General features: G+C 39.9%; 2 protein-coding genes and 1 pseudogene across 2 annotated transcripts; all 3 read right to left on the bottom strand.

Moving 5' to 3' along the window:
• On the bottom strand, nucleotides 1–5689 carry LOC106986195 (olfactory receptor-like protein OLF2). The gene is given in 2 exon segments (XM_053202527.1): nucleotides 1–653; nucleotides 5407–5689. Coding segments are annotated over 2 exon segments (936 nt in total).
• Nucleotides 5690–14532: 8843 nt separating this feature from the next.
• On the bottom strand, nucleotides 14533–15468 carry LOC106986194 (olfactory receptor 5W2-like). The gene has a single exon (XM_015084369.1). It carries the CDS (start codon nucleotides 15463–15465, stop codon nucleotides 14533–14535), a length of 933 nt encoding a protein of 310 aa, XP_014939855.1. The 5' UTR covers nucleotides 15466–15468.
• An 11254-nt stretch (nucleotides 15469–26722) lies between these two features.
• On the bottom strand, nucleotides 26723–27652 carry LOC106986262 (olfactory receptor-like protein OLF2; annotated as a pseudogene).
• Nucleotides 27653–27940: the final 288 nt, after the last annotated feature.

Raw genomic sequence — 27940 nt, 5'->3', positions numbered from 1 at the left:
TCAATGAAACCACTTTCTATTTTTAAGTTTTTTCCGAGCCTCTTTCACATCTTTGTTCTGCAGGCTATAAATCACAGGGTTTAACATGGGAATCACAAGGGTGTAGAACAAGGAGGTCATTTTGTCTTGATCAAGAGAGTAGGAAGAACTTGGCCGGAAATACATAAAGAGCAGGGTTCCCTGGAAAATTGCAACAGCAGTTAAGTGGGAGGCGCAGGTGGAGAAAGCTTTGAACCTCCCCTCAGCAGAGCGGATCTTTATCACTGCCAGGATGATCTAACAGTAAGACACAAAGAGCCCTGAAAGGGTAATCAGCTCAATGAAGCCAAAAATGGTGAATATCACTAACTCATTAACTTGGGTATCTGAGCAAGATAACAAAAGGAGAGGTGGGACATCACAGAAGAAGTGGTTGATCACATTTGATCCACAGAAACATAACCTGCATGTTAATATTGTATTTGCAGAAGCATCCACAAGCCCTACCATGTAAACCCCAGCCATGAGCAGAAAGCACACTCTGCTGGACATGTTGACCGTGTAGAGCAAGGGGTTGCTAATGGCCTTGTACCGATCAAAGGCCATCACCGTCAGCAGTAGGCACTCGGAATCAGCAAAGGTACAGAAGATCCAGAATTGCAGAGCACAGCCATAGAAAGTGAAAGGGCGGGCCTACGCCAGCCGACTCCATCTTGTTCTGTGTCCTTCACCTTGACCACACCTCCTCCCCTTGAGTAACCCCCCCCCACCTGCCTAACTGGACTCGGACCCTTCCCCAGGACCCTTCCCCAGCCAATCGGCTGAGGCCACAGCCATTACCTCACCAACTGCCCAAGCCCCAATAAAACCTTTGTCCTTTTGAAACTCTCTTTCCCTGGTATCTCACCGCTGCGTCGGTGCAGGTAGGGGATTGAGCTCGAGCTAGCTCGAATAAAGGCTCTTTGCTTTTGCATCGGACTCGGCTCCCTAGTGGTCTTTGGGGATCACGAATTCTGGGCATAACATTTGGGGGCTCGGCCCGGGATCCCCAAGAACCCCGAGGGACGCCCGACCCGGAGAGCCTGACTGGCCACGGTTAGTGTCTGTTTGTTCTGTCTTTTCTGTGTGAGCTCATTTCTGGAATTCTGGTAGTGCCCGACGCGGTCTAAGTGGACGCACTGGAGGACCACGGGCCAGGAGTTTCGGAAGACGTTCCGATTCTCCCTTCTGGAGGGACGTGGAATCCCCTCAAAGGTCGGAGACGAGGCGGGTCGCTCCCGCTGGTCGGCGTGAGGCCGTCGTCTTTGGAGGGACGTGGAATCCCCTCATCGGTTTTGGAGGGACATGGAATCCCCTCAAAGGTCTAAGCTAGCTTGCAGTTTTGCTTCCATGGAGTTGGAAGACTTTCTAGGGGCCCTCTGTTTGTCTGTTTTTGTGTTTCTCTGTTTTGTTCTGTGGACTTGCTGGACGGACGTTATGGGACAGACTCAAACTACTCCTCTAAGTATTATGATTGATCACTTTAAGGATGTGAGGGAAAGAGCTAACAACCTCAGTCTGGAAGTCCGAAAGGGTCGGTTGCAGTTTTTTTTGTTCTAGTGAGTGGCCAACATTCAATGTCGGATGGCCACCAGAGGGGACCTTCGACCTCCCTACCATCCACCGAGTCAGGAGTATCATCTCTCAGCCTAAGGCGGGCCATCTTGATCAGCTCCCTTACATTATCACTTGGCAGGACCTTGTAGAAGACCCACCCTCTTGGCTTAAGCCCTTCCTAACCCTGCTCCCTCCAGAGCCAAAACCCATTCTTGCTTTGCAGGAGACAGAGAAGAGGAAAAGTCTTACCCAGCCTTCAGCACCCCGCTACCCTGTCCTACAGGGGGGTACTGAAGAAGAATTAATTTTTCCTCCCCCGTATAACCCCTCTAGGATGCCGGAAGAACACCATCCTCCCCCTCCGGGGGAGGCAGACGCTGTTCCGAGAGCGGGAGGCGGAAACGCTCCAGGGGAAGCCCGCCCTTTACCAGACAAAGGGCTCAGAGGGGGCAATCCGCCTCCGCCGCCGACTCCACTATTCTGCCCCTGCGAGCCACCGGACCCCCAGACGCGGAGGGGAATCAGCCCCATCACTATTGGCCTTTCGCCACTAGTGACCTCTACAATTGGAAAGCTCAGAATCCTCAGTTTTCCGAGAAACCGGCAGGGCTTATTGATTTATTAGACTCTGTTCTTTTTACCCATCAGCCCATGTGGGATGATTGCCAGCAGCTTTTGCAGGTCCTGTTCACGACTGAAGAAAAAGAATCCTCAATGGGGCCTGAAAACTAGTTCCGGGCGCAGACGGGAATCCCACCACCAACCAGGCTCAGATAGATGCCTCCTTCCCCTTAACTCGGCCCCAGTGGGATTTCAACACAGCAGAAGGTAAGGAGAGGCTCCGGGTCTACCGCCAGACTCTAATGGGGGGTCTCTGAATGGCTGCTAGAAAGCCAACCAATTTGGCCAAGGTAGGAAATGTACAACAGGGAAAAGATGAATCTCCGGCTGCCTTTTTAGAACGGATCATGGAGGCATTCCGTACCTACACCCCCATGGATCCAGAGGCTCCAGAAAGCAAGGCAGCTGTTCTCATGGCCTTTGTAAACCAATCGGCCATAGACATTAGGAGAAAATTACAGAAAATAGATAGACTAGGAGAAAAAAGTCTGCAGGACTTACTGGTGGTAGCCGAAAAGGTATATAATAACCGGGAGCCTCCTGAGGACAAGCAGGCTCGCGCCATGGCGGCTGCCAGCAGTAAGCAGACTCGAGACCTGGCCAGAATACTACTAGCTACCACTGCTGACTTCCCCGAGGAACGAGACCGCCGTCTCCGGCAGCTGGCAGACGACACAAGAAAAGGTAAAAGCACCAAGGGGGGGAAGCAGAGGCTGCAGAAGGATCAGTGCGCATACTGCAAGGAGATAGGGCATTGGGCCCGAGATTGTCCAAAAAGAGCTGGCGGGAAGGGAAGCAAGACTGATCGAGTAAAAGTCCTAGAGCTGGATGAACTAAGTGATTAGGGGAGTCAGGGTTCGGACCCTCTCCCTGAACCCAGGGTAACTCTTAAAGTGGAGGGGACCCCTATTGACTTCCTTGTCGACTCCGGAGCACAACATTCGGTCCTCCGCACCCCACAAGGAAAACTAGCCAGCAAGAAGTCCTGGGTACAAGGGGCAACTGGTATGAGCCAGTATTCATGGACTACCCGAAGAACAGTAGATTTGGGAAGGGGCCGGGTATCCCACTCCTTTATGGTAATACCAGAATGCCCCTACCCGCTGTTAGGACGGGACTTACTGACCAAGATTGGAGCTCAGATAACTTTCAGACAAGGGGGGCCTCAGGTCACCGATGGCAAGGGCCATCCCATCCAGGTCCTGACCATGAAACTGGAGGATGAATACCTCCTCCACCAGGAGGCGCTCCTGAGAGAGAATAATATAGACAGATGGCTACAAGAATTCCCCTCGGTTTGGGCAGAGACAGGGGGGATGGGACTAGCCGCTCACAGGACCCCAGTCCTGGTAGAGCTCAAGCCAGGAGAGAGTCTGGTAAGGATCAAACAATACCCCATGTCTCAGGAGGCCTGGAAGGGGATGAAGCCACACATCCGGAGACTACAAAGCCTAGGGGTACTAGTTCCTTGCCAGTCTGCCTGGAACACCCCCTTACTGCCGGTCAAAAAGCCTCACACAAATGACTACCGACCGGTACAAGACCTCCGGGAAGTAAATAAGAGGGTTGCGGACATACACCCAACTGTTCCCAACCCATATACTCTCTTGAGCTCCTTGGCACCCTCCAGGGTCTGGTATACTGTACTAGATTTAAAGGACGCCTTCTTCAGTCTGCCGCTGGCACCCCAGAGCCAACCCTTGTTCGCCTTTGAGTGGCATGATCCGGAGGAGGGCTCCAGTGGGCAACTCACCTGGACACGGCTACCTCAGGGATTCAAAAATTCACCCACCATCTTCGACGAGGCTCTACACGAGGACCTGGTATTTACAGACACCTTCTCTGGCTGGGTGGAGGCCTACCCAACCAAGCATGAAACGGCTCAGACGGTGGCTAAGAAGCTACTAGAAGACATCTTACTCAGGTATGGTTTTCCTGCCATGGTAGGATCAGACAATGGACCAGCTTTTATCTCGCAGGTAACACAGGCAGTAGCCAAGGCGGTGGGGGCAAACTGGAAATTACATTGTGCTTATAGGCCCCAGAGCTCAGGACAGGTAGAAAGAATGAATAGAACCCTAAAAGAGACCCTTACCAAATTAACCATGGAGACTGGCGGGGACTGGGTGACTCTCCTACCATACGCCCTTTACCGGGTTAGAAACACTCCTTACACTCTGGGTTTTACTCCCTACGAGATCATGTTTGGCAGGCCACCCCCTGTTATTCCCAGCCTTCGAGCTGAACTTATTGCTGAGTTTAAAGATCAAGAACTTTTTCTTTCCTTGAGCGGGCTCCAGAGGGCGCACGAGGACATTTGGCCGCGCCTCCGTGCCATCTACGAGGCTGGCCCGATCCCGACACCTCATCAGTACAGGCCAGGAGACTGGGTCTACGTCAAGAGGCACCACCAAGAGACTCTCGAGCCGCGCTGGAAGGGACCCTACATCGTGGTGTTGACAACCCCCACCGCTCTCAAGGTAGACGGCATCGCGACCTGGGTCCATCACCCACGCTCAGCCAGCAGACCCCTCCTCGATCGGGAATGACTTTGTCACGCGATGGGCCATCAGTCGGGACCAACACAACCCACTCAAGCTCAAGCTACAGCGCATTTGACCTACCTAATATTGGTAACTCTGTTAACTCTGCTTGTCATTGCTCATGCTGCCGGGAGTCCCCACGCCCCCCAAAACATCACCTGGCAGATCATACACACCAGCTCGGGGACAATACTTAATCAGACGTCCCAGAGCCACCCCAGGGACACTTGGTTCCCCAGAACTTTGCGTAAACCTCCAAACTCTGTTCCCCTTGTCACCATAAATGCAGCCGGTCCCATGATTGGGTCCCTAAGCTACATGACAAGGGGGGAATGAAAGGGCGGGCCTACGCCAGCCGACTCCATCTTGTTCTGTGTCCTTCACCTTGACCACACCTCCTCCCCTTGAGTAACCCCCCCCCCACCTGCCTAACTGGACTCGGACCCTTCCCCAGGACCCTTCCCCAGCCAATCGGCTGAGGCCACAGCCATTACCTCACCAACTGCCCCAGGCCCCAATAAAACCTTTGTCCTTTTGAAACTCTCATTCCCTGGTATCTCACAGCAGGTAGGGGATTGAGCTCGAGCTAGCTCGAATAAAGGCTCTTTGCTTTTGCATGGGACTCAGCTCCCTAGTGGTCTTTGGGGATCACGAATTCTGGGCATAACAAAAGGAATTGACTTTATCTTGGTAATGAGGCCTACCAGCATCCTGGGTCCAATTGCTGTAGAATAACAGAGGTCGCTGAAAGAGAGGTGGCTGAGGAAGAAATACATTGGTGTGTGAAGCTTAGAATCCATGATCCATAACATGATCATCCCGAGGTTTGCAATAAGAATGATGAGATAAACAATTAGAAATGTGACAAATAGGGTCACTTTAATTCCAGGGTTATTGCTAATTCCCAAGAGAAGGAATTCATTCACAGAAGAGCAATTTTTTCCATCCATTCTTCTTTATTCTTCCAAAATGCTCCCGAAATAATCAAGAAACGGTATATCAAGGTTTTAATTCCTCTTGAAACTCACAAAAATACAATCTATACATTAGGAAGGTTTTGTTTCAGATATTACATTCTTTATCCTCAGAAAATAGCCCAGAAACATTTCATTGTTATACTGTTGACAAAATTAACATGTTTGTGATAGAATTTAAAGTTTGATTATCAATTTGCATATCACCCACCAAATATATGACTTGTGTGCACCTTCACTGCTTTATCTCAGCAATCATGAATGAAAACTCATCACAGATCAAACATAATATAAAAGTCACACCTAAAGGCAAAGCTGAATTTACAGCTTTATGTCTGAAAAACAATATCAAATTGAGCCTAAAAGCGATTACCCTTACTGTGTTCTTCAAAAACCATGATTTGTTCAAGCCTGTGTGTTAAAACTGGAAATCATGAACAGATCTCTTATTTAAACATCATGAACACGAGTGTCTAGGTGGCTCAGTCAGTCAAGCATCTGACTGTTGATTTTGGCTCAGGTCATGATCTCACAGTTAGTGAGTTTGAGCCCCACATCAGGCTCCGTGCTGACAACATGGAGTCTTCTTGGGGTTCTCTCTCTCCCCTGCTTTCACTGTCCCTACGCTTTCTGAAAATAAATAAATAAACTTAAAAAAATTCATAGAAGAAAAAATAAAAGCAATGAAAAATACAACATTTTTACTGTTTTGCCACATTATTATTACTTACACTCAGAAATGGTGGTCTGGTACCAAAGCTCATGTAGAGGAAAAATGCTAAAAACAAATGAAAAGAGAAATAACATATACAATTACATCTCTTTGGATTTAAACCTGACTTTTTCATCAAAAATAGAGCTGAACAAGAAATTATATTTTTCATATATAGGCTTCTGTTTGTTTATATATGTATGTGTGTGCATGCACCTGTCTTACTATTGATAGGTGAGAATTGGAATATAAATGATGGTCTTATTTTGCTTTGGATTGGAGTAAATATGGTATGTGGTTCATATGGGGTTAGATGTATATAAATTAGTATTTGCGTTGTGATATTTCAATTATTATTGTTTTTAAAAATTAAAAGAATATCTTAGATTTGCATGTACCCTTTCACACGATTAAAAAAAAAGTTTTTCTTCTTTATTTTGGTTTAGGTAAAACTATACATTTACTAATGAAAGTTACTCCAAGGGGAACTGGGTTGGCCCAGTTGGTTAAACATCCAGCTCTTGATTTCAGCTCAGGTCATGATCTCATCATTGTGAGATCGAGCCCCTTGTTTGGCTCTGTGCTGACTGTGGGGAGCCTGCTTGGGATTCTCTCTCTCCCTCTCTTTCTGCTCCTCCCCTGCTTGGACTCTCTCTCTCTCTCTCTCATAATATATAAATAAACTTAAAATTACTTCTAAACACCCTCTTTTATCAGAAGTACATATTTTTGCCATCAGATTGCAGATTATTACCCAAAGGAAGTAAGTGAAAAAAATATTCACTTACAATGTCCTAAATATTTGATTCCTCATTTTTTCAAATGCAAGGTTTTTATTCTTTACTCTTAAATTTAGTGACTCCGAAACCTACCTGTGATGAGCAAGTCTTTCTGTGCTTGCCCCTGGTAGCTGAACACTAGAGATTGCATTTTATTTTTACTCCGTGTCATTTGGGACTGAAATCTCTCAAGCCTTTGCCCTCACACTTATACAAACATGTGATTAATTCGATTTCTAATTCTGCACTTTCCCTGGTGAACATAGCCGACAACTTCAGCAAAGACCAATTCTTTGCACTTGCACCAAATTGTTGTTAGGAAGGTGAGATGATTTTTGTAGTATGGTTTATTGCTATCTTGAGTTTATACCGTCTTCTTCCAGACTTCTAAAGAAATTCACATTTAATTATTTTATCTCAAATATTATTCCTTTTGTTTAATTTATTAAATTAATAAATTTGTTAAATACAATGATTATTTTATTTGTTAATTATTTATTATTAATGATGTTTATCCTGTTTCTTTCACTTCGGAAAAAGTCTCTTTCCCCTTCCCACTTAGTAAGTATAAAAATCGGGGCACCTGGATGACTCATTTGGTTGAGCATCTGACTTCAGCTCAGGTGAAGATTTCATGGTTCTGGGTTCAAGTCCCATATCAGGCTTTGCACTGACAGTGCAGAGCCTGCTTCAGATTCTCTGTCTCCCTCTCCCTGCTCCTCCCCTGCTCACTCTCTCTCTCTCAAAAATAACTAAACATTAAAAAAATTTAAAAAAAGGAAGTAGAAAGTTCCTCAATGTTTATATTTTCATTAATCGTATTCGATGGCATTCTTTCAACCACATATTACCTAACAGGATTCCAATTATTTTATGCCTGTAACATCCACTCCATTCAGCACTTTTTCTTGACTTATTTTTATTTCATTCAGATATTTTATTTCATCCATTCAGATATTTCATTCATATATTTTCATTTCATTCAGTCTTTTACTCCATTGTAAGCTCCTGAGAAATAATAGCTACTCTTGGCTAATTTTTGTATACCCTGCAGCCCTAATACCAGGACTTTCACAAATAATGCCTAATTTAATATTAGTTGGTATTTTAAGTGATTAGATAAGTGGGTAACAGAAAGAAGAGGAAATATGAGTTTTGCAAACTGTTTCCACTAATAGAGATCATAGGTGCATGTGTACATAGAAGAGGTTTTAGGGAACACCACAGTTTTATTTGCTTTTTTAAACAATTTGGTGTGCTTTATTTGTTGCAATTTTTACAAAGTTAAGAAGTATTAAAGTATAATTTTCTGTCCTTTCCAAATATTGTTAAAATAGCCATCCTACCTAAAATATCCATTTTACCAATCTACATATTTAGAGCAATCCCTATCTAAAGTCCAACAGTGATTATAACATAAGTAGGAAAAATAATCTTAAAATTTCTATGAAACAAAAAAAACAGACCTTAAAAAGCCAAACCAATCTTGAGAAAGCAGAACAAAACTGCAGGCATCACAGTATCTGATTTCATACTGACAATATTAATTCTTCCAATGTATGAGCATGGAATCTCTTTCCAGTTGTGTCTTCTTCAATTTCCTTCATCAATATCTTATAGCATTTAGTGTGAAATTTGTAAAATTCTTTCACTTCCTTGATTAATTTATACCTAAGTATTTTATTCTTTTGTTGTTAAGACATTTTTTAAAAAAAATTATTTTTCTGGCTGATCACTGTTAGCACATAAAAAGAAACTCATTTTTTTGTATATTAGTTTTGTATCCAGCAACTTTACTGATTTTTTTTTTTTATTAATTCTAACTGCTTTTTGGTGGCATCTTTAGGATCTTGTATATATACAATATCATGTCATCTGCAAATAAAGATGGTTGGATTTCTTCCTTTCCAATTTGGATGCTTTTATTCTTTTCTTTCTTAATTGGTGTGGCTAAGATTTTTACTATTGTTTTAAATAAAAGTGGCAAGGGTGGACATCCTTGTCTTGTTCTTCATGTGAGAGGGAAAGTTTCACCTTTGCCCTGTTGAGTATTATATTAGCTGTGGACTTGTTACATATGATCTTTATTTATGTTGAGGTAATTTCACTCTCTACCCAGTTTGCAGAGATCTTTATCATAAAAGGATGTTGAATTTTGTCAATTGTTTTCGCTGCAGCTATTGAGATGATCATATGATTTTTTTTTTGTTTTTAACATTTATTTATTTTTGAGACAGAGAGAGACAGAGCATGAATGGGGGAGAGTCAGAGAGAGAGGGAGACATAGAATCTGAAACAGGCTCCAGGCTCTGAGCTGTCAGCACAGAGCCTGACGCGAGGCTCAAACTCACGGAGCACGAAATCATGACCTGAGCTGAAGTCGGCCGCTTAACCGACTGAGCCACCCAGGCGCCCCTGATCATATGATTTTTATCTTTCGTTTTGTTAATATAGTATAACCCACTGATTGATTTAGGGATGTTGGACCATTCTTGCATCCCTGGACTAAACACACTTGATTATGGTTTATGGTCCTTTTTTATTCACTGTTGAATTTAGTTTGTCAATATTTTGTGGATGATTTTTCATCTATGTCCATCAAGGATGTTGGTCTTTAATTTTCTTATAGTGTCTCTGCCTGGTTCTGGTATTAGGGTAATGCTGATCTCATAAAATGAGTTTGAAAGTATTGTTTCTTCTAATTTTTTGAAGAGTTTGCAAAGAATTGTCTATGACATCTTCATAAAATTTTGATAGAATTCACCAATGAAGGGATTTGGTGCTGAATTTTCTTTTTTGAGGAGGTTTTAGAATACTGATTTAATCTCTTTAATAGCAGTTGGTCTGTTCAGATTTTCTATTTCTTCATGATTCAGTCTCAGTCAGTTGTACGTTCTAGAAACTTATTTACTTTTTCTAGGGTGTCCAAATCATTGGCATATAAATTTTCATAGTAGTCTCTTATTGTTCTTTGTAATTGTATGCTATCAAATGAAATGTATCTTCTCTCAGTTATAATATTATTTATTTGAGTCTTCTCTCTTTTTGTCTTGGTGAATCCATCTAAATATTTTTCTATTTTGTTTATCTTTCCAGAAAACCAGCTCTTAGTTTGATTGATCTTATTTATTTTCTTTTTAGTCTCTCTTTCACTTATTTCAGCTCTGATTTTTATTAGTCATTTCCTTCAAATGACTTTAGGCCCAGTTTGTTTCTGTTTTCTAGTTCTTTAGGATATAAATGTAGGCTGTTTATTTAAGATCTTGGTTTTTCTTTTAAAAGTTTTTTTTTAATGTTTATTTATTTCTGAGACACAGAGAGAGAGAGAGAGAGAGAGAGAGCATGAGGAGAGGAGGGGCAGAGAGAGAGGGAGACACAGAATCTGAAGCAGGCTCCAGGCTCTGAGCTGTCAGCACAGAGCCCTACATGGGGCTCAAACACTTGAGCAGTGAGATCATGACCTGAGCTGAAATCTGATGCTCAACCGACTGAGCCATCCAGGCACCCCAAGATCTTTGTTTTATCACTATAACTTTCCACTTAGAATTGTTTTTGGTGCATTTTCTTTTGATATGCTGTGTTTCCATTTTTGTCTCAAGAGATTTTTTGAAGTCTTTCTTGGTTTCCTCTTTAACCTATTGTTTTTTTTCAAGAACATGTTGTTTAATCTCTACATATTTGTAAATTTTCCAGTTCTTGTCTTCTGTTTGATTTCTAGTTTCATACTATTATGGTTGGAAAAGTTACCTGAATTGATTTTAAAATGCTGTGGCATTTCTTTTTTTTTTAATTTTTAAAAAATATTTATTTTTGAGAAAGAGAGACAAAGTGGACACAGGGGAGGGGCAGAGAAAGGGGGAGACACAGAATCTGAAGCAGACTCCAGGCTCTAAGCTGTCGGCACAGAGCTCAGTGTGGAGCTTGAACTCCCAGACCGTGAGATCATAAGCTGAGTTGAAGTCGGATGCTTAACTGACTGAGCCATCCAGGTGCCCCCAAAATTCTGTGACATTTCTGAATGGAAACCCTGTTGGCTATTGTAGTCAGATGATCTGGGAACACGTTCTTCGGATGGCAGCTGCAAAAACTGGGGTGCAGACATGTGTACAAATTCCTTCCAGGAAGATACTGGTGACTTGGGGTTGGCAGGAGGGAGAGAGTTGGGGACATGTCCATAGGCTCCTTGGGTCCAGGGAGGATCCCAGTCAGCCCCTAGAAGCATGCAAAATCAGAAGCCGGACCCTCAGTCTGTTAAATTGTACAAATAAATCTCATTCAGGAAAAGACTGAGGAATGGTCTTTTCTATTATCTCTGCTCTGAGCCCTGGTGTGGTAGCTGCATCTCCTATTTTATTTGCTATTGTCTTATGACTCTTGTGATATAAGACTCATTGACCTTTGGAGCCAGAGGACTTGGAGGCCTGTCCCTCTAGTGGGACTATTAAATGGTGGGACATTAGATGGTGGGGGGGGGGGGATATAAACCTTCCATACCTCATGGAGAAGCTGGTAGCCAGGAGTTTCTTCCCAACTGTAAATTTTATGGCAAAGTTTTGTCTTAGCTTTTTCTGTGATTCAGTGTGGTTATTTTTCTCATTTGCTCAATGTATAACAGTTGCTCAGATAGTTTCTTGCTTTCTTTCAGAGGGAATTGTAGCATCTGTAGCTGTTAATTTGGGGAGGAGGGAAATTTAAGGCCTCTTATATTATCATCTTTAAAGACTTCCCCTTTACTCAAAAAAAGCTACATTTGGACAATAATATTTTCTTTAAAAACTTTTTAAGTGTATGTATTTATTTCAAGAGAGACAGAGAGAGTGAGTGGGGGAGAGACAGAGAGAGAGGGAGAGAGAATCCCAAGCAGTTTCTTCCCTGTCAACGTGCAGCTCAATGAGGGGCTTGAATTAACGAACCACAAGATCACGACCTTCCCCAAAAGCAAGAGTCAGACGCTTAACTCACTGAGCCACCCAGATGCCTCCAGACAATAATATTTTCCATCAGTTATTGGGTATATGTGAGAAGGATGTGATAGAGGTTACAGAGGAAAGGAATGATGAAGGTTGAAGTAAGCTAGAGTACATAAAGTATTTTGATGTGATACTCCTTTTTCATGTACAATAAATAAGATAGAAGAGTCATTGTAGGCCATCCACCAACAAATCTAAAAATGTTCCCCATGATGTGTTATTAAACCCCTCATATTCAAGGAAAAAAAGTCCATGTTTAATTAAATTAGTCAGTTCTATATTTGGAATCCCATTCATAGGACTCAAAATTTCCTTCTCTTTAAATTTTTCTTCCTTCTAGGTCAAGCCAGATCTGATAAAACTGCTATATGTAGGTCAAATCCATCTTTGGATGTTGTAATGTATAGCTGTTGAAAGGGAGAGAGACTAGTTACCTAGAAGACATATGTACATTCCCTGAATTACCAGCAATCTACTTATACCCCATTCATTTTTTGGACAATGTATTTCAGACAGTGTTTTCTACCATGCTGCTGCTTATCAGTAACAATATTGACATAGTGTGTTTTAATTGAGAAAATATCAGTCAGGTAGAAACACTTAACTCCTTTTATTAAAAACAGAAAATCCTCCATACATTTTTTTCCACTGTGATACTGTGTGACAGGTAAGGGGTCCCACAAATGCCCCTATGGAAACGAGAAAATCCTAGGTTTACATCTTTTCTGAAATGTTTTCACACAAAGGCATTTCTAAATAGCAAATGGAAAATCTAAGGCATTCAGTGACTTTTAATTTCTATGATTGCAATTGGTAAGAGTATCCTTGAATCTTTAAAAATTTTTTTAATTTAATTTTTTTTATTTTCTTAAATTTTTTTTAGAAAGATAGAGAGTGCTAGCGGGGGGAAAGTGGAGAGGGAGAGAGGGAGAGAATCTTAAGCAGGCTCCACATTCAGTGGAAGCCAATGCAGGCTCTTGGGATCATGACATGAGCCAAAGTCAAGAGTCAGACACTCAACCAACTGAGCCACACAGACACCCCTGTCCTTGAGTCTTAAATAGTCTCTCAAATATATGCCATACCCATGTTGTCTCAACAAGCTAACTCATTGCTTTAGCCATCAGAAAGTTGAGCACAGACAGATGAAATTGATAGATACCAAGCATATACATGGGAAAATACTCTTTGCTTCTAATGTAATTAGTATGTAGCTCTTTATAGATCCATTACCTTAGTATCCACAACCATTTTATACACTTTTTGGAGAATTACAAAATATATATATTCAAATCACATATCATACCCTCAGTTAATTGTGTTACCAATGTCTAATAAGCTCTTAAAAATGTTATCTAATATTTCATTGAGTATATGTTTGTTTTGCCATTTCTTGTCTCCGGCACCACGAAGGCACTTTGGATAACAGGGATGGAATGCTCAATCCTTGAACAAAGAATACTTACCATCTTATTTTGGAGGCAATAAGCCAAGCAATATTTTAAAAAAAAATGCTTAAAGGAGATCATTGTCTATGAATTATAAAAAGGGACATTTAACCAGAGCAGAGAAGGAGGAAGATAGGAAGGAAATCTTCCTTTGGAAGTTATGGAAGACTTGTGGATAATTTCAGTACAATGATGTAATTTACCAAGGAACTTTACACTTCTCTTTATAACCTTTGCATGTTGGACTATTTAAATCCCAAAATGGTATAGAAACTCAGGACCTCTGTAATGTTAGACCCTCTGCCTAGAATCTTATTTTCCCCAGCTTGATTTCTTTTTTAATTAGATCGGTGAGTAAACATCATCATAGAAGGAAACCTTTCTTCTACACACTAGCTTTTGACATTTTTTCTACATTTTTAACTGACAACTCTTTTACTTCATGAATGTTTTAAGACTTATTTGGGTGCTCAGTTAATTAATGTTTGTTCATTCCTCTAGATTATAGGATTCATTAGTTTGGAACCTACTGTATTTATCATGAAATTCAAAATATTAACATGTATGAAAAGTACTTAGTGAACACTCAATAATAAATCCAAGTATACTTGTAATTAAGCTTACATGAAAAGCAAACAAATAAATATATGGAAAATCAGAATAGTCAGAATGTTTTGCACAAATGAATTTCTTAAATAAATTGAAGACCACAGTGACACATGACAGGTTTGAGGAAATACAGTGTCTTGTTATGGTTGAGTTTTAATGCAGATACTCATTTCTTTAAGTATTTGAGAAAATACCATAATAATAAATACCATAACAATAGATAAATCATACCATATAATTTTATGAAAACAACAATCACGATATGTATGTGGGTGTATGCACATATACAGACTATAAATACTTAAAACTGTATTTTGTTTTTCAATTTGTCTAAGGCCCTTTTTACGTCCTTGTTCCGTAGGCTATAAATCAGTGGGTTTAACATGGGAATCACAAGGGTGTAAAACAAGGAGGTCATTTTGTCTTGATCAAGAGAGTAGGAAGAAATCGGCCGGAAATACATGAAGATCATGGTCCCCTGGAAAATTGCAACCGTAGTTATGTGAGAGCTGCAGGTGGAGAAAGCTTTGAACCTCCCCTCAGCAGAGTGGATCTTCAGGACGGATAGGATTATATAACAATAAGAGACAAGGACTACTGAAATGGTGCTCAGTTCAATGAAGCCAAAAATGGTGAATATTGCTAATTCGTTGAGTTGTGTGTCTGCACAAGAGAGCAATAGGAGAGGGGGTACATCACAGAAGAAGTGATTAATCTCCTTTGATCCACAGAAACATAACCGGAATGTTAGTGTCGTGTGTATCAAAGCATCTGCCGTGGCCAGCACGTAAACCCCGGCCATGAGCAGGAAGCACACTCTGCTGGACATGTTGACCGTGTAGAGCAAGGGGTTGCTAATGGCCTTGTACCGATCAAAGGCCATCACCGCCAGCAGTAGGCACTCGGAATCTACAAACGTACAGAAGATCAAGAATTGCAGAGCACAGCCAACGAAAGGGATTGATGTGTTTTTGGCTAAAAGGTCTACCAACATTTTGGGCCCAACTGCTGTGGAATAACAGAGGTCACAGAAAGAGAGGTGGCTAAGGAAAAAGTACATTGGTGTGTTCAGCTGAGAATTCATTCTAATTAGAATAATCATTCCGAGGTTTGCCAGGAGGTTAGTGAGATAAATAAGCAGGATGGTGATGAATAGAGTCACTTTGATCTCAGAGTTGTCCGTAATTCCCAAGAGAAAGAATTCAGTCAAGGAGGAGCAGTTTTCTTTGTCCATTCTTCTTTGTGCTTGTTCTAAACTGCTTTCCAAAATGATCAAGCAAATTATAGATCAGGCTTTGGCTTTTCTGGGTACCCAAAACACCATAAGACAAAATGTGATTTTATGTTGTCTTCTTTATCCTCAGAAAAGAGTCCGGTGAGTGTCCCTATTAAAGAAGCCTTGCTGTGTTATAAAAAAGTAAAAATTTGGGGGATAGAAAGGTGATAAACTTGAATTCTAAATACATGTCATTCTTGAGATATGTTACTTGCCTTGGCTTCTGTTGTCCAATGTCAAGTAGCAGATCCAAATGAACTGTGAGTTCACTCTAGAGCCAAAATCATATAAAAGGAACTACAAAGTTTTTAGAAAGTGTCAGAAGATACTGGATAATATGAGTTGGATGAAAAGAAACAAAAGTATAAGTTGCTTTCTTGAGGAAAGGTAATTGATTTTATCACTCACCGTGATACCGCATATAACAAATGAAAATTAGTATGGGTTAGATTTTGGTGTATGCTGACTTTAGTGTTTACTGAAATATGAACATGTTTTATACAACTATTCTATCACTCTTCCTCACTGGTTTGACACAAGGCTGAGAATCCATTTGTATGATTGACTTTTGCTGTAGGACAAATACCTTGAAAGACAAAGAGAGGTGATAAAACGGAGTGGAAACAACAGACTATCATGTGCAAATTTGCAGATATTTGAATTTTCAGTTGTCTTTTCCATTAAAATAAAAAAGGCGGAGAAAAAATAAATGTTTCTGAGATACACAGTCTTCAGTCTTGAATTTATACACACACATTATGTATGTGTGTATCTGTTGAGAACGAAAATGGTAATGTGAGTGGTGGTCTCGTTTTTATTTTTCTAGACTTAAATGCTGTGGCCTGTGGTCTATATGGGCTTGGATTTGTATATATTAGTGTTCATAATGTGTTATCTCTATTATTTTTGATAAAACTAGAGCAAATGTGCCATTTAAATGTATAGTATCACTTACACAGAGATAGAAAGTGATGGTATGCTTACTGACCTAGAAGAAAATATAAATAGGGAAAAGCTTTACCACCCTTATACAAATGACAAATGAGGCCAAATCCACATAGGTCTAATAAAGAAATATCATTGTTTAGATGTTAGGTTGCAGAATTTATTTAACTGACTTAAGCAGATATAAAATGATTCATTTATAAATTCCTTAATACTTGATTCTTAATTTTTCCAAAAAAAAAAGTAAGGTGTTTTCCAGTCTGTATATATTTTTTAAAAATTTGGTTATTTAGAAACCTACCTGAAATGAACGTCTTTCTGTTCTTATTTCTGGTACATGAACAATAAATAGATGGCATTTTATTTCTACCTTGTGACTGTTGGGGCTTTAATCTCTAAAGACTCTGCCTTTGCTCTTCTGGGTTATGTGAGTGTGACTAATTAGGCTTCTGCTTCTGTATTTCCTTCCTCCCCTTCCCCCCAATGAATGCTGCATCAAAGGCTGAACTTTCAATTCTTCACTCCCTAACAAATTGATCAATGCCAGAAGTTTACCAGAATTTATTCTAAGTCTATGCTTATGGTTACTATGAATCTACACCCTCCTTCAGTGAAACTGATGTCTAATTAAATTCAAATAGATTTTCTACTTAATATTATTTTCAGTTCCTTTTCATTGTTCGCTCTGTTTCTTCCATTTCTGAAACATCCCCTTTACCTTCCATTTAGAAACATGATAATCCTGTATATTGTTTTTTTCATTAGTCATTGTTTGGTTCCTTTCTCATAAGTACATGCCAACAACTCCCATTTCAGTGATTTTTTGACTATGTACAGGTGGAAAACCTTTCCCTTCTAGGTTCTTTCAGTGGTCTAATAATTAAATTGACATAAGACAGGTTAGCAGGAGAAAAACACACTTAACTTCCTGCATATGGAAGCCCCATAAAAAATATGACACTCAAAGAAGTGACCAAATCAAGCAGCTTTTATACCTTTTAGACAAGGAAGTGGTAAATTCGTGAAGAATTGACAAGACAAAGAGGTTTGACCTTGGGGTAGTAAATTAGTGTTAATTAACAAGGGTTTTTTTTGTTTGTTTGTTTTTTGTTTTTGTGTAGCCTTTATGGCCCTAAATTCCCTCTCTGATGATAAGGATGCTCCTTTATCTCCTTTTACAGGGAGTGTACTTTTCCCATGGTGGATTAACTTCCTGCTTTCAGAGCCAGATTCTTCCCTATTTCAACTGTATAACATCTACTACACCTAGTACATTCTTCATCAAGTTATGTGCTTTATCTATTTATACATACGTCTTTTCACATTCCTACAACCTTTAGCATAGGATATGCATGACTAATGAGCCCACTGAATGTGGGGTATTGAATATTTTCCTGTTGTTAGGCTGGTGGATGTTCAACACAGAGGAGTAATAAACAACCTTTCTATGTACATAACTCACCTGTACAAGGATGATTTTTTATTTAAAAAATGTGTTGGGATAATGCTTTTGAAACAAAGCCAACTTCTGTTTATTGAAAAATAAGTTTTGTGTGCCATTATTCATGGCAGTTCTTTGAGAATTGAGAGAAACGGAGATGAGAAATTTGTGCCTACCCAAATCCCACTGGTACAGATACAAATGTAATGCTCCACCTTCCTGTATCTTGGTCAACCATGTTGGTCCCTGAATGTTCTTTGGACTTCTTCGCTGGGACAGGGAGTTAAAACCTGTGTTCCCATTATTCTGCCCTATAAAACATCTCAACTTTCTCTTCTAGAAATGTACTTTTTTTAGCACTCAATTTGTAATGGAAAAGGTATGGAGATCTTACCAAATTATTTGTGGTTTTCCTATATTATTTAGCTTATCCATATATATCATTGTATATTTCTAGCATTATCTTGTGTTTCCTGAGCTGTCTTTAACAACCTCATTATACATATACTGAAAGTGGGATCCAGAAATAATCAGTAACGTTCTGGAATTTCATAAACATTATATTTTTAAGACTCAAAGACCTTGCCCTTAATAGTTTTTTGACTACAGGGTAATGAACTTCAAGGCATTATGCTAAGTGAGATGAGCCAGACAGAAAAAGACAGACACTGTATGGTATGATTTATGAGTCTAATCTAAAAAAGCCAAACTCACAGAGACTTGTAGAGTGTAGAATGATATTTACCAGGGGCAATGGGGGTATGGGAATTGGGAGATGTTGGTCAAAGAGTACAGACTTGAAGTTATAAGATGAATACATTCTGAAGATCTAATGAACAACATTGTGATTATAGTTACAATATTGTATTAGATACTTCGAAGTTGCTATGAGAGTAGATTTTAAATGTCCTCACTACAAAAAAAAAATTACATGATGGGATGCAGGTGTTATAAATGCTATGGTGGTAATAACTCCAATATATAAATGTGTCAAATAAACACTGCATTTCACAAATCTAAGGAGCCAAGAAAATAAATAAAATGATTCTCCTGAGGTTGTGCAAACAGGCAATCTTGGGGAACACTCTGTATTGGCCCTGTCCTGAGGGACATTTTATAATAGATGAGTTATTGCAGGATGCTGGTCAGTACAGATGCTTATGTGTTGTTAAAGAGTACTTTTGGTTATAACTTAAATAATGCATTCTTGCTCTATATTTTGCCTTATTGCAGTTAATTTCTTTCTTTAAAAAAATCCAGTGAATGCCAAATCTGTGTGTTCAATTAATAATTGGTGTTACCCGAGAACTTTTTTTTTTTTTCCAAACTCATTTTCTCATCAGATGCTTCTCTGTCTCCAGGGAAAACAAATTTCTTCAGGTTGCACTCAGTGTAGATAGAACCTAAATTTACCTTCTTCAACTTGACTGCCCCTGTGGACCAGTTAGTCTAACTTCCTTCCAAAGTTTTCCATTAAAATCTGAGCCTTAGTGATTATATTATTATTACAAATTTGATGATTACCATCCTAAAGGGATTTGTTTTTAATTGAAGTTGGCTTTCTCACATTACGAAAAATTGGCAGTTGGAATTTAAGACATGAGACACAAGCAAATGGGAAAAAAAATCTGTGTCTACATGACTTCCCTGATGCCACTGAGCTTCTATATGTAATCCTATAAAGGCAGCTGTCTACTTAAAAAGTCCTGTCTTTACAAAATAGTTGTATGGCCCTGGGGGCCTGGGAGGCTCAGTTGGTTAAGTGTGCGACTTCAGCTCAGGTCATGATCTCATGGTTCCTGGTCTTGAGCCCTGTTTTGGGCTCTGCAATGGCAATATGGAGCCTGCTTAGGATTCTCTCTCTCTCTCTCTCTCTCTCTCTCTCTCAAAATAAGTAAATAAATGTAAATGAGATAAGATAAGATAAGATAAGATAAGATAAAAAAGAAAATAGTTGAATGGCCCTGAGTCATGTGTCACTATGAAAAAGTTTTATGCATGATAATGGCAGCTGAGAAAACCAGGTTTACTAAGTCCCTTTGTTGCTTTAAACAGGATTCCGAGTGCTTATGGATTGAATAAGACATTTTTGCTTTTTTTCAACAACAAAAGATATAATTATTTACTGAAATATCTTCTGAGAGTTTTTCCATTCATTTTTAAAAACAGACCAGATTTATTGTGTATAAAGCATTTCTAGGGATAAAACTTTATAATAACATTCTGCAATTTCTTACAATCTAAAGGTGAATAGGCCTTGCTTTTGGAAAGTCTTTTTTTTTTTTTTGTAAATTTTTTTAATGTTTATTTATTTTTGAGAGAGAGAGAGTAGGAGAGGAGCAGAGAGAAGGAGACACAGAATTGGAAGCAGGCTCCAGGCTCTGACCTGAGCTGATAGTGCAGAGCCCTGTAATGCCCGAAGTTCCGAAACCTCCCACAAAAGTCCACCAGAGTCGTAAGTCAAAGCCAAGCGGCAAGGGTCGTTTATTGCAGGTTCCAACCTGGTCCTCTGCGCACTCGTCGCCGGTGACGCAAGAGGCCTCGATCAGGGTTGGTACAGCGTTTTTATAGACAGAGACAAATAGCACAGGGGAGGTTTCAAATTATGAGGGGCCTGATTAGTTGATTTTAAAGTAAGGACATTTGTTGTTCTCTGATTGGGCGTCCTTTGTCTGTCCTTTGGCGGGAAGGCTTTGTCCCTTACTTGTGGCGGGAGGAAGAAGGGGGAAGGGGGAAGAGGGTAGGGTAGGTGAGGAATGTGCTAAGCAAGCGGGTTTACAGAAGCGAGAGATGCCGGTTAGTTTATGTACAATCACTCATTCCATTACATATCAGACTACATTTAGGAAGGTTTACAACCCATTCTACTACACAGCGGGTTACATTCAGGAAAGGCCTCACAATGCTCGTAGCAAACAGCAAGCAAAACAGACTTCTCAGCAATTGTATTTCTTATCAAAGATCCATAATAAGCAGAAAAGAGAACCTAGCTTTAAACTAAGGCAGGGCTGTCATTTGGATTGTTCCTTTCAAGCCCTACGCAGGGCTCTAACTCACAGAGTGTGAGATCATGACCTGAGCTGAAGTCAGACGCTTAACAGACGGAGCCACACAGGCACCCTTGGAAAGTCTTTTTGATGTGGAATATACATATGGAGAATGCTTAAATAATAAACATACTGTTAGATGAATTAAAACAACAACAACAACAACAAACACCTGTACAACCAGGACCCAGACCAAGAATGGGAACAAAACCAGAATCAACAAAGACTTCTACATGCTCCCTCCTAAGTTTTTATTCACTTAGCCCAAGGAGTAAATATTTTCTTGACTTTTATCACGATATATCAGGTTAGTATATTTTTGAATCACACTTATGCCGATGCTTACAATATGTGTTGCTTCATTGAACAACATACTTGGGCAATCCATTCATGATATTTCCTCAGTTGCAGTACGTTTATTCCCATTATTGAATAGTATTCTTTGTACAGAAATACCATTATTTATCTACTTTAATGTTGATAGGCAATTGAGTTGTTTTCTTTTTACCAATACACAAAATGTTTTTTGAACATTTTTGTACTCCCTTTGGGACATATATAAGACCAGGCATATAAGACCAGGATTTGGAAATGTGTGCACACACGTCTGTATAAAATTTAGATTTAATAAATATCATCATATGGTTTTCTAAAGAAGCATGCCAATCCATATTTCCACTATCACACTTTCAGTGTGTGAGTCGTCTGGCTGTTCCACATCCTCACCAACACTTAATGCTGTCTGTCATTTTAATATTAGCCATTAGGTAGAATATGTGGTTTCCTGATGACTAATAAAGTTGGGCATCTGCTATTATTAAGTGTCTCTTAAAGTCAAAATGCCAGAACAGAAGGAAAGTTAAATGAGTCCACAGCTTAATGGTATTGGGGTTTCTGTAACTCATGCTGTCTGTCCTTATTACCACCCTTATTTTGGGTCAAATTGACCCAGTGATGTAATGTAGTCCTTTGGTATGAATATATTGCCACCCGTCTGTTATTCTTTTTTTAATCTTCCCACAGATAGAAGTAGGCTTGTGCATTATTCATTGATAGAATCAAATCAATATAGATGGAGAATGTGGCACCTGGAACACACAATAAAGATTATCCAGTTGAAACTCTTCTTTTGACAGGGTGGTGCTGAGATCCTACGAGGAAACGTGATTTGTTAAAGGTCACAATTATAGTGAGTTGGGAATAGAGTCAGACCCAACGTTGTTGCTGCTTCTCCGGTTCATAGCATTTTTCTAGGGAGGATATCAAACTAGGTTAAATTTGCTGCCTCTAAAGGCACTTAGCAAAGTAGTGAGAAGCAGTACAGCATTTAGCAAATTTTGCCAAGCTTTTCACAACATAGAAATAATTGCTTGTGTAATTACACATACACATTAATCTGCTTATGCTTAAAGATGCCAGTGTCTGTGTAGAAATAAGGAACTGAGATGAAGGAATGGACATGTGTTATTGGCTCATCACATGCAGACATTGATAATGTCTTACTGGGACAGTTACATTTCCTGCCAACAGGTGGCGGGTATGCTCTGAGAAGTATGTGAGTTACAGATATAGATGGTAAAGGAAATGGTGAGGATTGGATTACAGAAGTTAACATAAAATATTTGATGCTAACTTTCTCTGATTTTCTGTGGACAATCAAGACAGAAATCTTTGGCAGCCTATTAGCCCTCGTTCACTCTTGAATTCCCCAGTTTCCGTGAAGCAGTTACACGTCTCCCACTCTCACAGATTTAGGCACAGGGATTTTGCAAATTTTATAGATCAGTTGATTCTATTTTTAGACACTCGTTTATTGAGCTTACAGTGCCTCATTTAATGGAATTAACGTCTGCTTCTTTTTTTAATGTTTATTTTATTATTGAGAAAGACAGAGAATATACACAGGGAAGCAGCAGAGAGAGAGGGACACAGAGGATCTGAACGGGGCTCTACACCGACAGCAGAGAACCCGATGAGGGGCTCAAACTCACAAACTGTGAGATAATGACCTGAGCCGAAGTCAGATTCTTAACCAACTGAGCCACTCAGGTGCCCTACATCTCCTTCTTTTTAGTTCACACATCAGACTTAGATTGGCTTATAGGAGCCAATATGTAGATCAAATCTGAGCTTAAATACATTACAGTTGTCCTATGAAGGGGCAATGTGTTGGTAGATGGCATCTTTGTGCTTCTAAGATTGACACCCATCTGTGCCTGGGCTTTGTTCTGATTAAATTACACTCCTGCCATGCTGTATTTCATGAAAGAACCTAACTGATAGGTAAAATGTCTGAATAGCATTGTCTAATTGAGGAGATATTTTGACTAAAGGAAGCATCCCCCCCCTTGTTTTATTTAGTTATGTATTTTTTTTTACCTCTATACCTTCCTATACCATGTCTCAGAATGTCAGAAAGAATATCACCCTGGACAAGAGAGGAGCCTCATTGTCCTACTTGGTTTTTACTGGAAATCTGAAGTGTTTTCACCAAAGCTTTCTACAATGGTACCTAGGTAGTCCTAGCCATTGAGTGACTTTTAGTTTATGTAATTGTAGCAGACATTTAAGAGTGCCCTGATTCTCATCTGGTCCTTCAAGTGCATGCCCTTGTCCCTGCTTACTAAATGTGATACTTCAGTGATTTTGGTACAGGCAGGTCACATCCAGAACCAGAAGGGAGTCCCAGGAGATCAGCTAAGAGGGTCCTTGGCTTTACATAGAAAAGCAATCAAACCTGAGCCAGCAGGAAGTGAAAGCAGAGTTTATTGAAGATATATATATAGATACCAATGGAACACCCAGGGCACTTGGAAAGGAAAAGAGAGAGTCTCATCTTCGCTTGGGTCTGGAGTTTTTATTGGCAGTTGTGGTCTGCTGCACGTGTCTTCTCAGGCTTCTGGATGCCTTCTGGATGAGGGTCCAGGTTTTTTTCAGAAATCACTCATTCCCTGAAACCAGGCATCTTGGTCTCAAGAGAACTGCAGTGGCCTGGAGTAGGCATATGATGGCTCTGCTCAGTCTTTCCTTAGATATAATCTACTATGCTGGAAGCCTCCAAAGATATCATTATATCTTTGCCCCTTACAAGGAGGACATATGTTATTTACATTACAAGGCATGTGTCGATGGGGTGGGGTGCAGGTGCTCGCAAGAATGGAAGCCGGAAAAGAAGCAGCTTTTTCTCTCACGGGGTCTCTTCCAATTCCCTGTCTCAATGTGATCATGCACAAACTGGAGCAGAACCAAATTAAGTTGTCAAATCCTTGTGAACGCCCAGATGAGAGTTCTTTGGTTTAATTATTTTCCCAAGTAACTTATATGCCTTTAAGCTTCCCTTACGTTTAGCATCCACAACTACTTTACGTGCTTACATATATGATACAAAAACGTACTTAAGGCACATACTTGACCTCAGCAATTTTTTCTTTTACTTCCCATGAATAAACATCCAAAAAGTTAATTGTTATTGAATGTTTTTTCATTTTTTCTTTACCCAGATGCTATAGCGGGGCTTGAGTAAAGAGATGAAAATACCCAGTCCTTAAACTCTGAGTATTCATTACCCCACCTTGAAGGTAACGATTTAGGAAACAGAGTAGATTCAACAAAGTTCCCAGGCTCAGGGTGGTGTGGGACCCAAGCTTAGCGAGTGCTAGAGGGAAGAAAAGCCCCTAGAGGAAGTGACTGAGTTGTGAATGGTAGCACTACAGCCCAGCCTTACTGGTTTTCTTTAAATTCCACAGAAATGATGTGGTCCTGTCCCCCTGGGGACCCTCTAGTTGCTGATCTATCTGCATAGAATTCTTTCTCTACCTAGTGCATCTCTCAGCGAATTCCTACTTATCTTTTAGATCCCAGACTAATTGTCTGAATTTGCAAGAATTACTTTTCAACTTCTGTTTCGCTTTGGGAAGCAAATTAATGCTCAGAGACTGGTTTGTCTTTGCCAGCAATGTATTTAATGTAGGTTCACGGTGGGAGTTTCACTAGGCAATAGCATACACGATAATGTCTCCAAATAAGCCAATAAAGGATAATATACTCCAGTGAATGATAGATTAATCACACTAGTGCTCCAGGCAGGGAAAGATGAAAGGAATGGAGTTCAAATTTAGTCGAAGTGCACCTTTAGGGGAGCTGGTACTCAGGAGAGACGATTCAGCCAATCCTGAGCTGACGTCCGGTTGCCAGTGCAAAAGTAACAGTCCCCTGTTGCTAGAGCACGTTGCTAGGGAATGACAGAATCACTCATCATGAGCATCATGGGCAGGATGATTTTCTGCACAGGCTGCTGCTACCTGGCTATTGGCTTTTGCCACCGCCAGTGGAAGAGTCACCATTACCAGGCAGGAGCTTATTGACCCGAGGTCATTGGAGAGATATTATTTTAATTAAATTTAATTAAAAAATTACTATTGAGTATAGTTGATGTGCAATGTTATATCAGGCTCAGGTGTGCAGCAGTTATGTGACTACTCTGTGCATTACTCAGTGCTCGCACTAAGTGTAGTCATCATCTGTTGCCGATACCGTTACTACAATATGAATGGCTATATCACCTACGCTGTATTTTTTCCTCCCTGTGACTTATTTATAACTGCAAGTGTGCACCTCTTAATCCCCTTCACCAATTTTGCACACCTCCCCCGCCCCCACTTCCCCTCTGGCAAACAACAAAACTCTGTATTTATGAGTTTTTTTTCTGCCTTTTGATTGCCTGTTTATTCACTTGTTTTTTGAGATTCCATATATACATGAAATCATACGGTATTTGTCTTTCCCTGTCTGAGTGACCTCACTTAGCATAACGTCCTCTATGTCTGTCCATGTTACTGCAGGTGGCAAGATCTCATTCTAGTTTACAGCTGAATAATATTTCATTGTATATATACACCACACCTTCTATATCCGTTCATTTATTAATGGACACCAGCTTGCTTGCATGCCTTGGTTATTGTAAATAATGCTGCAATACACACAGAGATATATATTGTAGCCTTGCTCAGACAGAACACTCTTAGGTGGTCCTCACAAGAATCAATATTTAGAGTCTAAGTACTCCTTTGCCATAGTTGATTCTTCATGTGTGTTTATTAATAAGCTCCCAGGGGAGCCCTTCATCAGCTGAGCTACTGAGTTATTATCAGTAAAAACATATGAGATAACAAAATCCTGAAAAACCTATTTCATCCTTATATCCTTTTGATATCTTTATATCAAAACAACTTTACTCTCAAAAACAATTTTATTTTGTCATAAACAAGTGGATTTGAAGTCATCTCAAACAACAATTTCCTTCACTGTATTTGAAAAATGTACTTTGGTTTTATAGTGTTTAGCATTTCTTTCTTTCTTTTTTTTACATTATGGGTAATTATGGTTTTCTAAATAATCTGAGTGTTAATTAAAATTGTAACTTCCATTAGGCAATGAGATTTATTAGTAAATAAACTGCTGGATTCACCATGAAATTCAAAGCACATAAAGGTACTTAGAAAATACTCAATAGCATTTAGAAAATTAAATTCATACACAAATGAAAGACTGAAGACAAAAATTTGGCAAACTCGGAATCTGAAAATTTCACACAAATAAGGAGTACCAACATAAATTCAAGGTATAAAATGAAGCCTGGAGTATTTAGGGAATGACACATTTTGGCATGGCTGGTACATGTTATAAATACTTATTGAATCACACGATTATAGCCAAAACAATTCTGATTTCCATGATTTATAGTGTAAGATTGTGAGAAAAAAAAATGCATACATATAAGTTTTCAATGAAACCACCGTCTATTTTTAATTTTTTTTCAGAGCTTTGTTCACATCTTTGTTCTGGAGGCTGTAAATCATAGGATTTAACATGGGAATCACAAGGGTATAAAACAAGGAGGTCATTTTGTCTTGATCAGAGTAGGAAGAGTAGGAAGAACTTGGCCGGAAATACATAAAGAGCAGGGTCCCCTGGAAAGTTGCAACAGCAGTTAAGTGGGAGGCGCAGGTGGAGAAAGCTTTGAATCTCCCCTCAGCAGAGCGGATCTTTATCACTGCCAGGATGATCTAACAGTAAGACACAAAGAGCCCTGAAAGGGTAATCAGCTCAATGAAGCCAAAAATGGTGAATATCACTAACTCATTAACTTGTGTATCTGAGCAAGATAACAAAAGGAGAGGTGGGACATCACAGAAGAAGTTGTTGATCACATTTGACTGACAGAAACATAAGTGAAATATTAATATTGTATTTACAGAAGCATCTACAATTCCCATCATGTAAACCCAGCCATAAGCAGAAAGCACACTCTGCTGGATGTGTTGGCCGTGTAGAGCAAGGGGTTGCTAATGACATTGTAGCGATCAAAGGCCATCACTGCCAACCGTAGACACTCAGATTCTACAAAGGTGCAGAAGATCCAGAATTGCAGAGCACAGCCATAGAAGGGAATTGACTTGTTCTTTGCAGTGAGGCCTACCAGCATCTGGGGTCCAATTGCTGTAGAATAACAGAAGGAGAGGTGGCTGAGGAAGAAATACACTGGTGTGTGAACCTGGTAATCCATTCTGATTAAAATGATCATCCCAAGGATTGCAACCAGAATGATGAGATAAGCAACTAGAAATGTGATAAATAGGGTCACTTTAATTCCAGGGTTATTGCTAATTCCCAGGAGAAGGAATTCATTCACAGAAGAGCAATTTTTTTCCATCCATTCTTCTTTATTCTTCCAAAATGCTACAGAAATGATCAAGAAATGGTAGAACACAGGTTTAACTCTCAATTTTAACACTCAGAAAAATAAACACTCAAAAAAAAAGTTTTAACACTCAGAAAAATACCATCTGTAAATCACAAAGGATTTATTTCAACACATTATGTTTTTTACGGTCTTAATCTTGAGACAGTAGTCCCAACAAGTTTCATGGTTATGTTGCTGGCAGAAGTTAAAGTGTTTGGATATAGAATTTAGAGAAAGTTTGATTGTAAATTTAGGTAT

Source organism: Acinonyx jubatus, chromosome D1, assembly GCF_027475565.1.
Source record: "Acinonyx jubatus isolate Ajub_Pintada_27869175 chromosome D1, VMU_Ajub_asm_v1.0, whole genome shotgun sequence".
In the NCBI taxonomy this organism is placed as follows: Eukaryota; Metazoa; Chordata; class Mammalia; order Carnivora; family Felidae; genus Acinonyx; species Acinonyx jubatus.
Note: the sequence above shows the minus strand (reverse complement) of the source record. Positions and strands in the feature narration are given on the sequence as shown.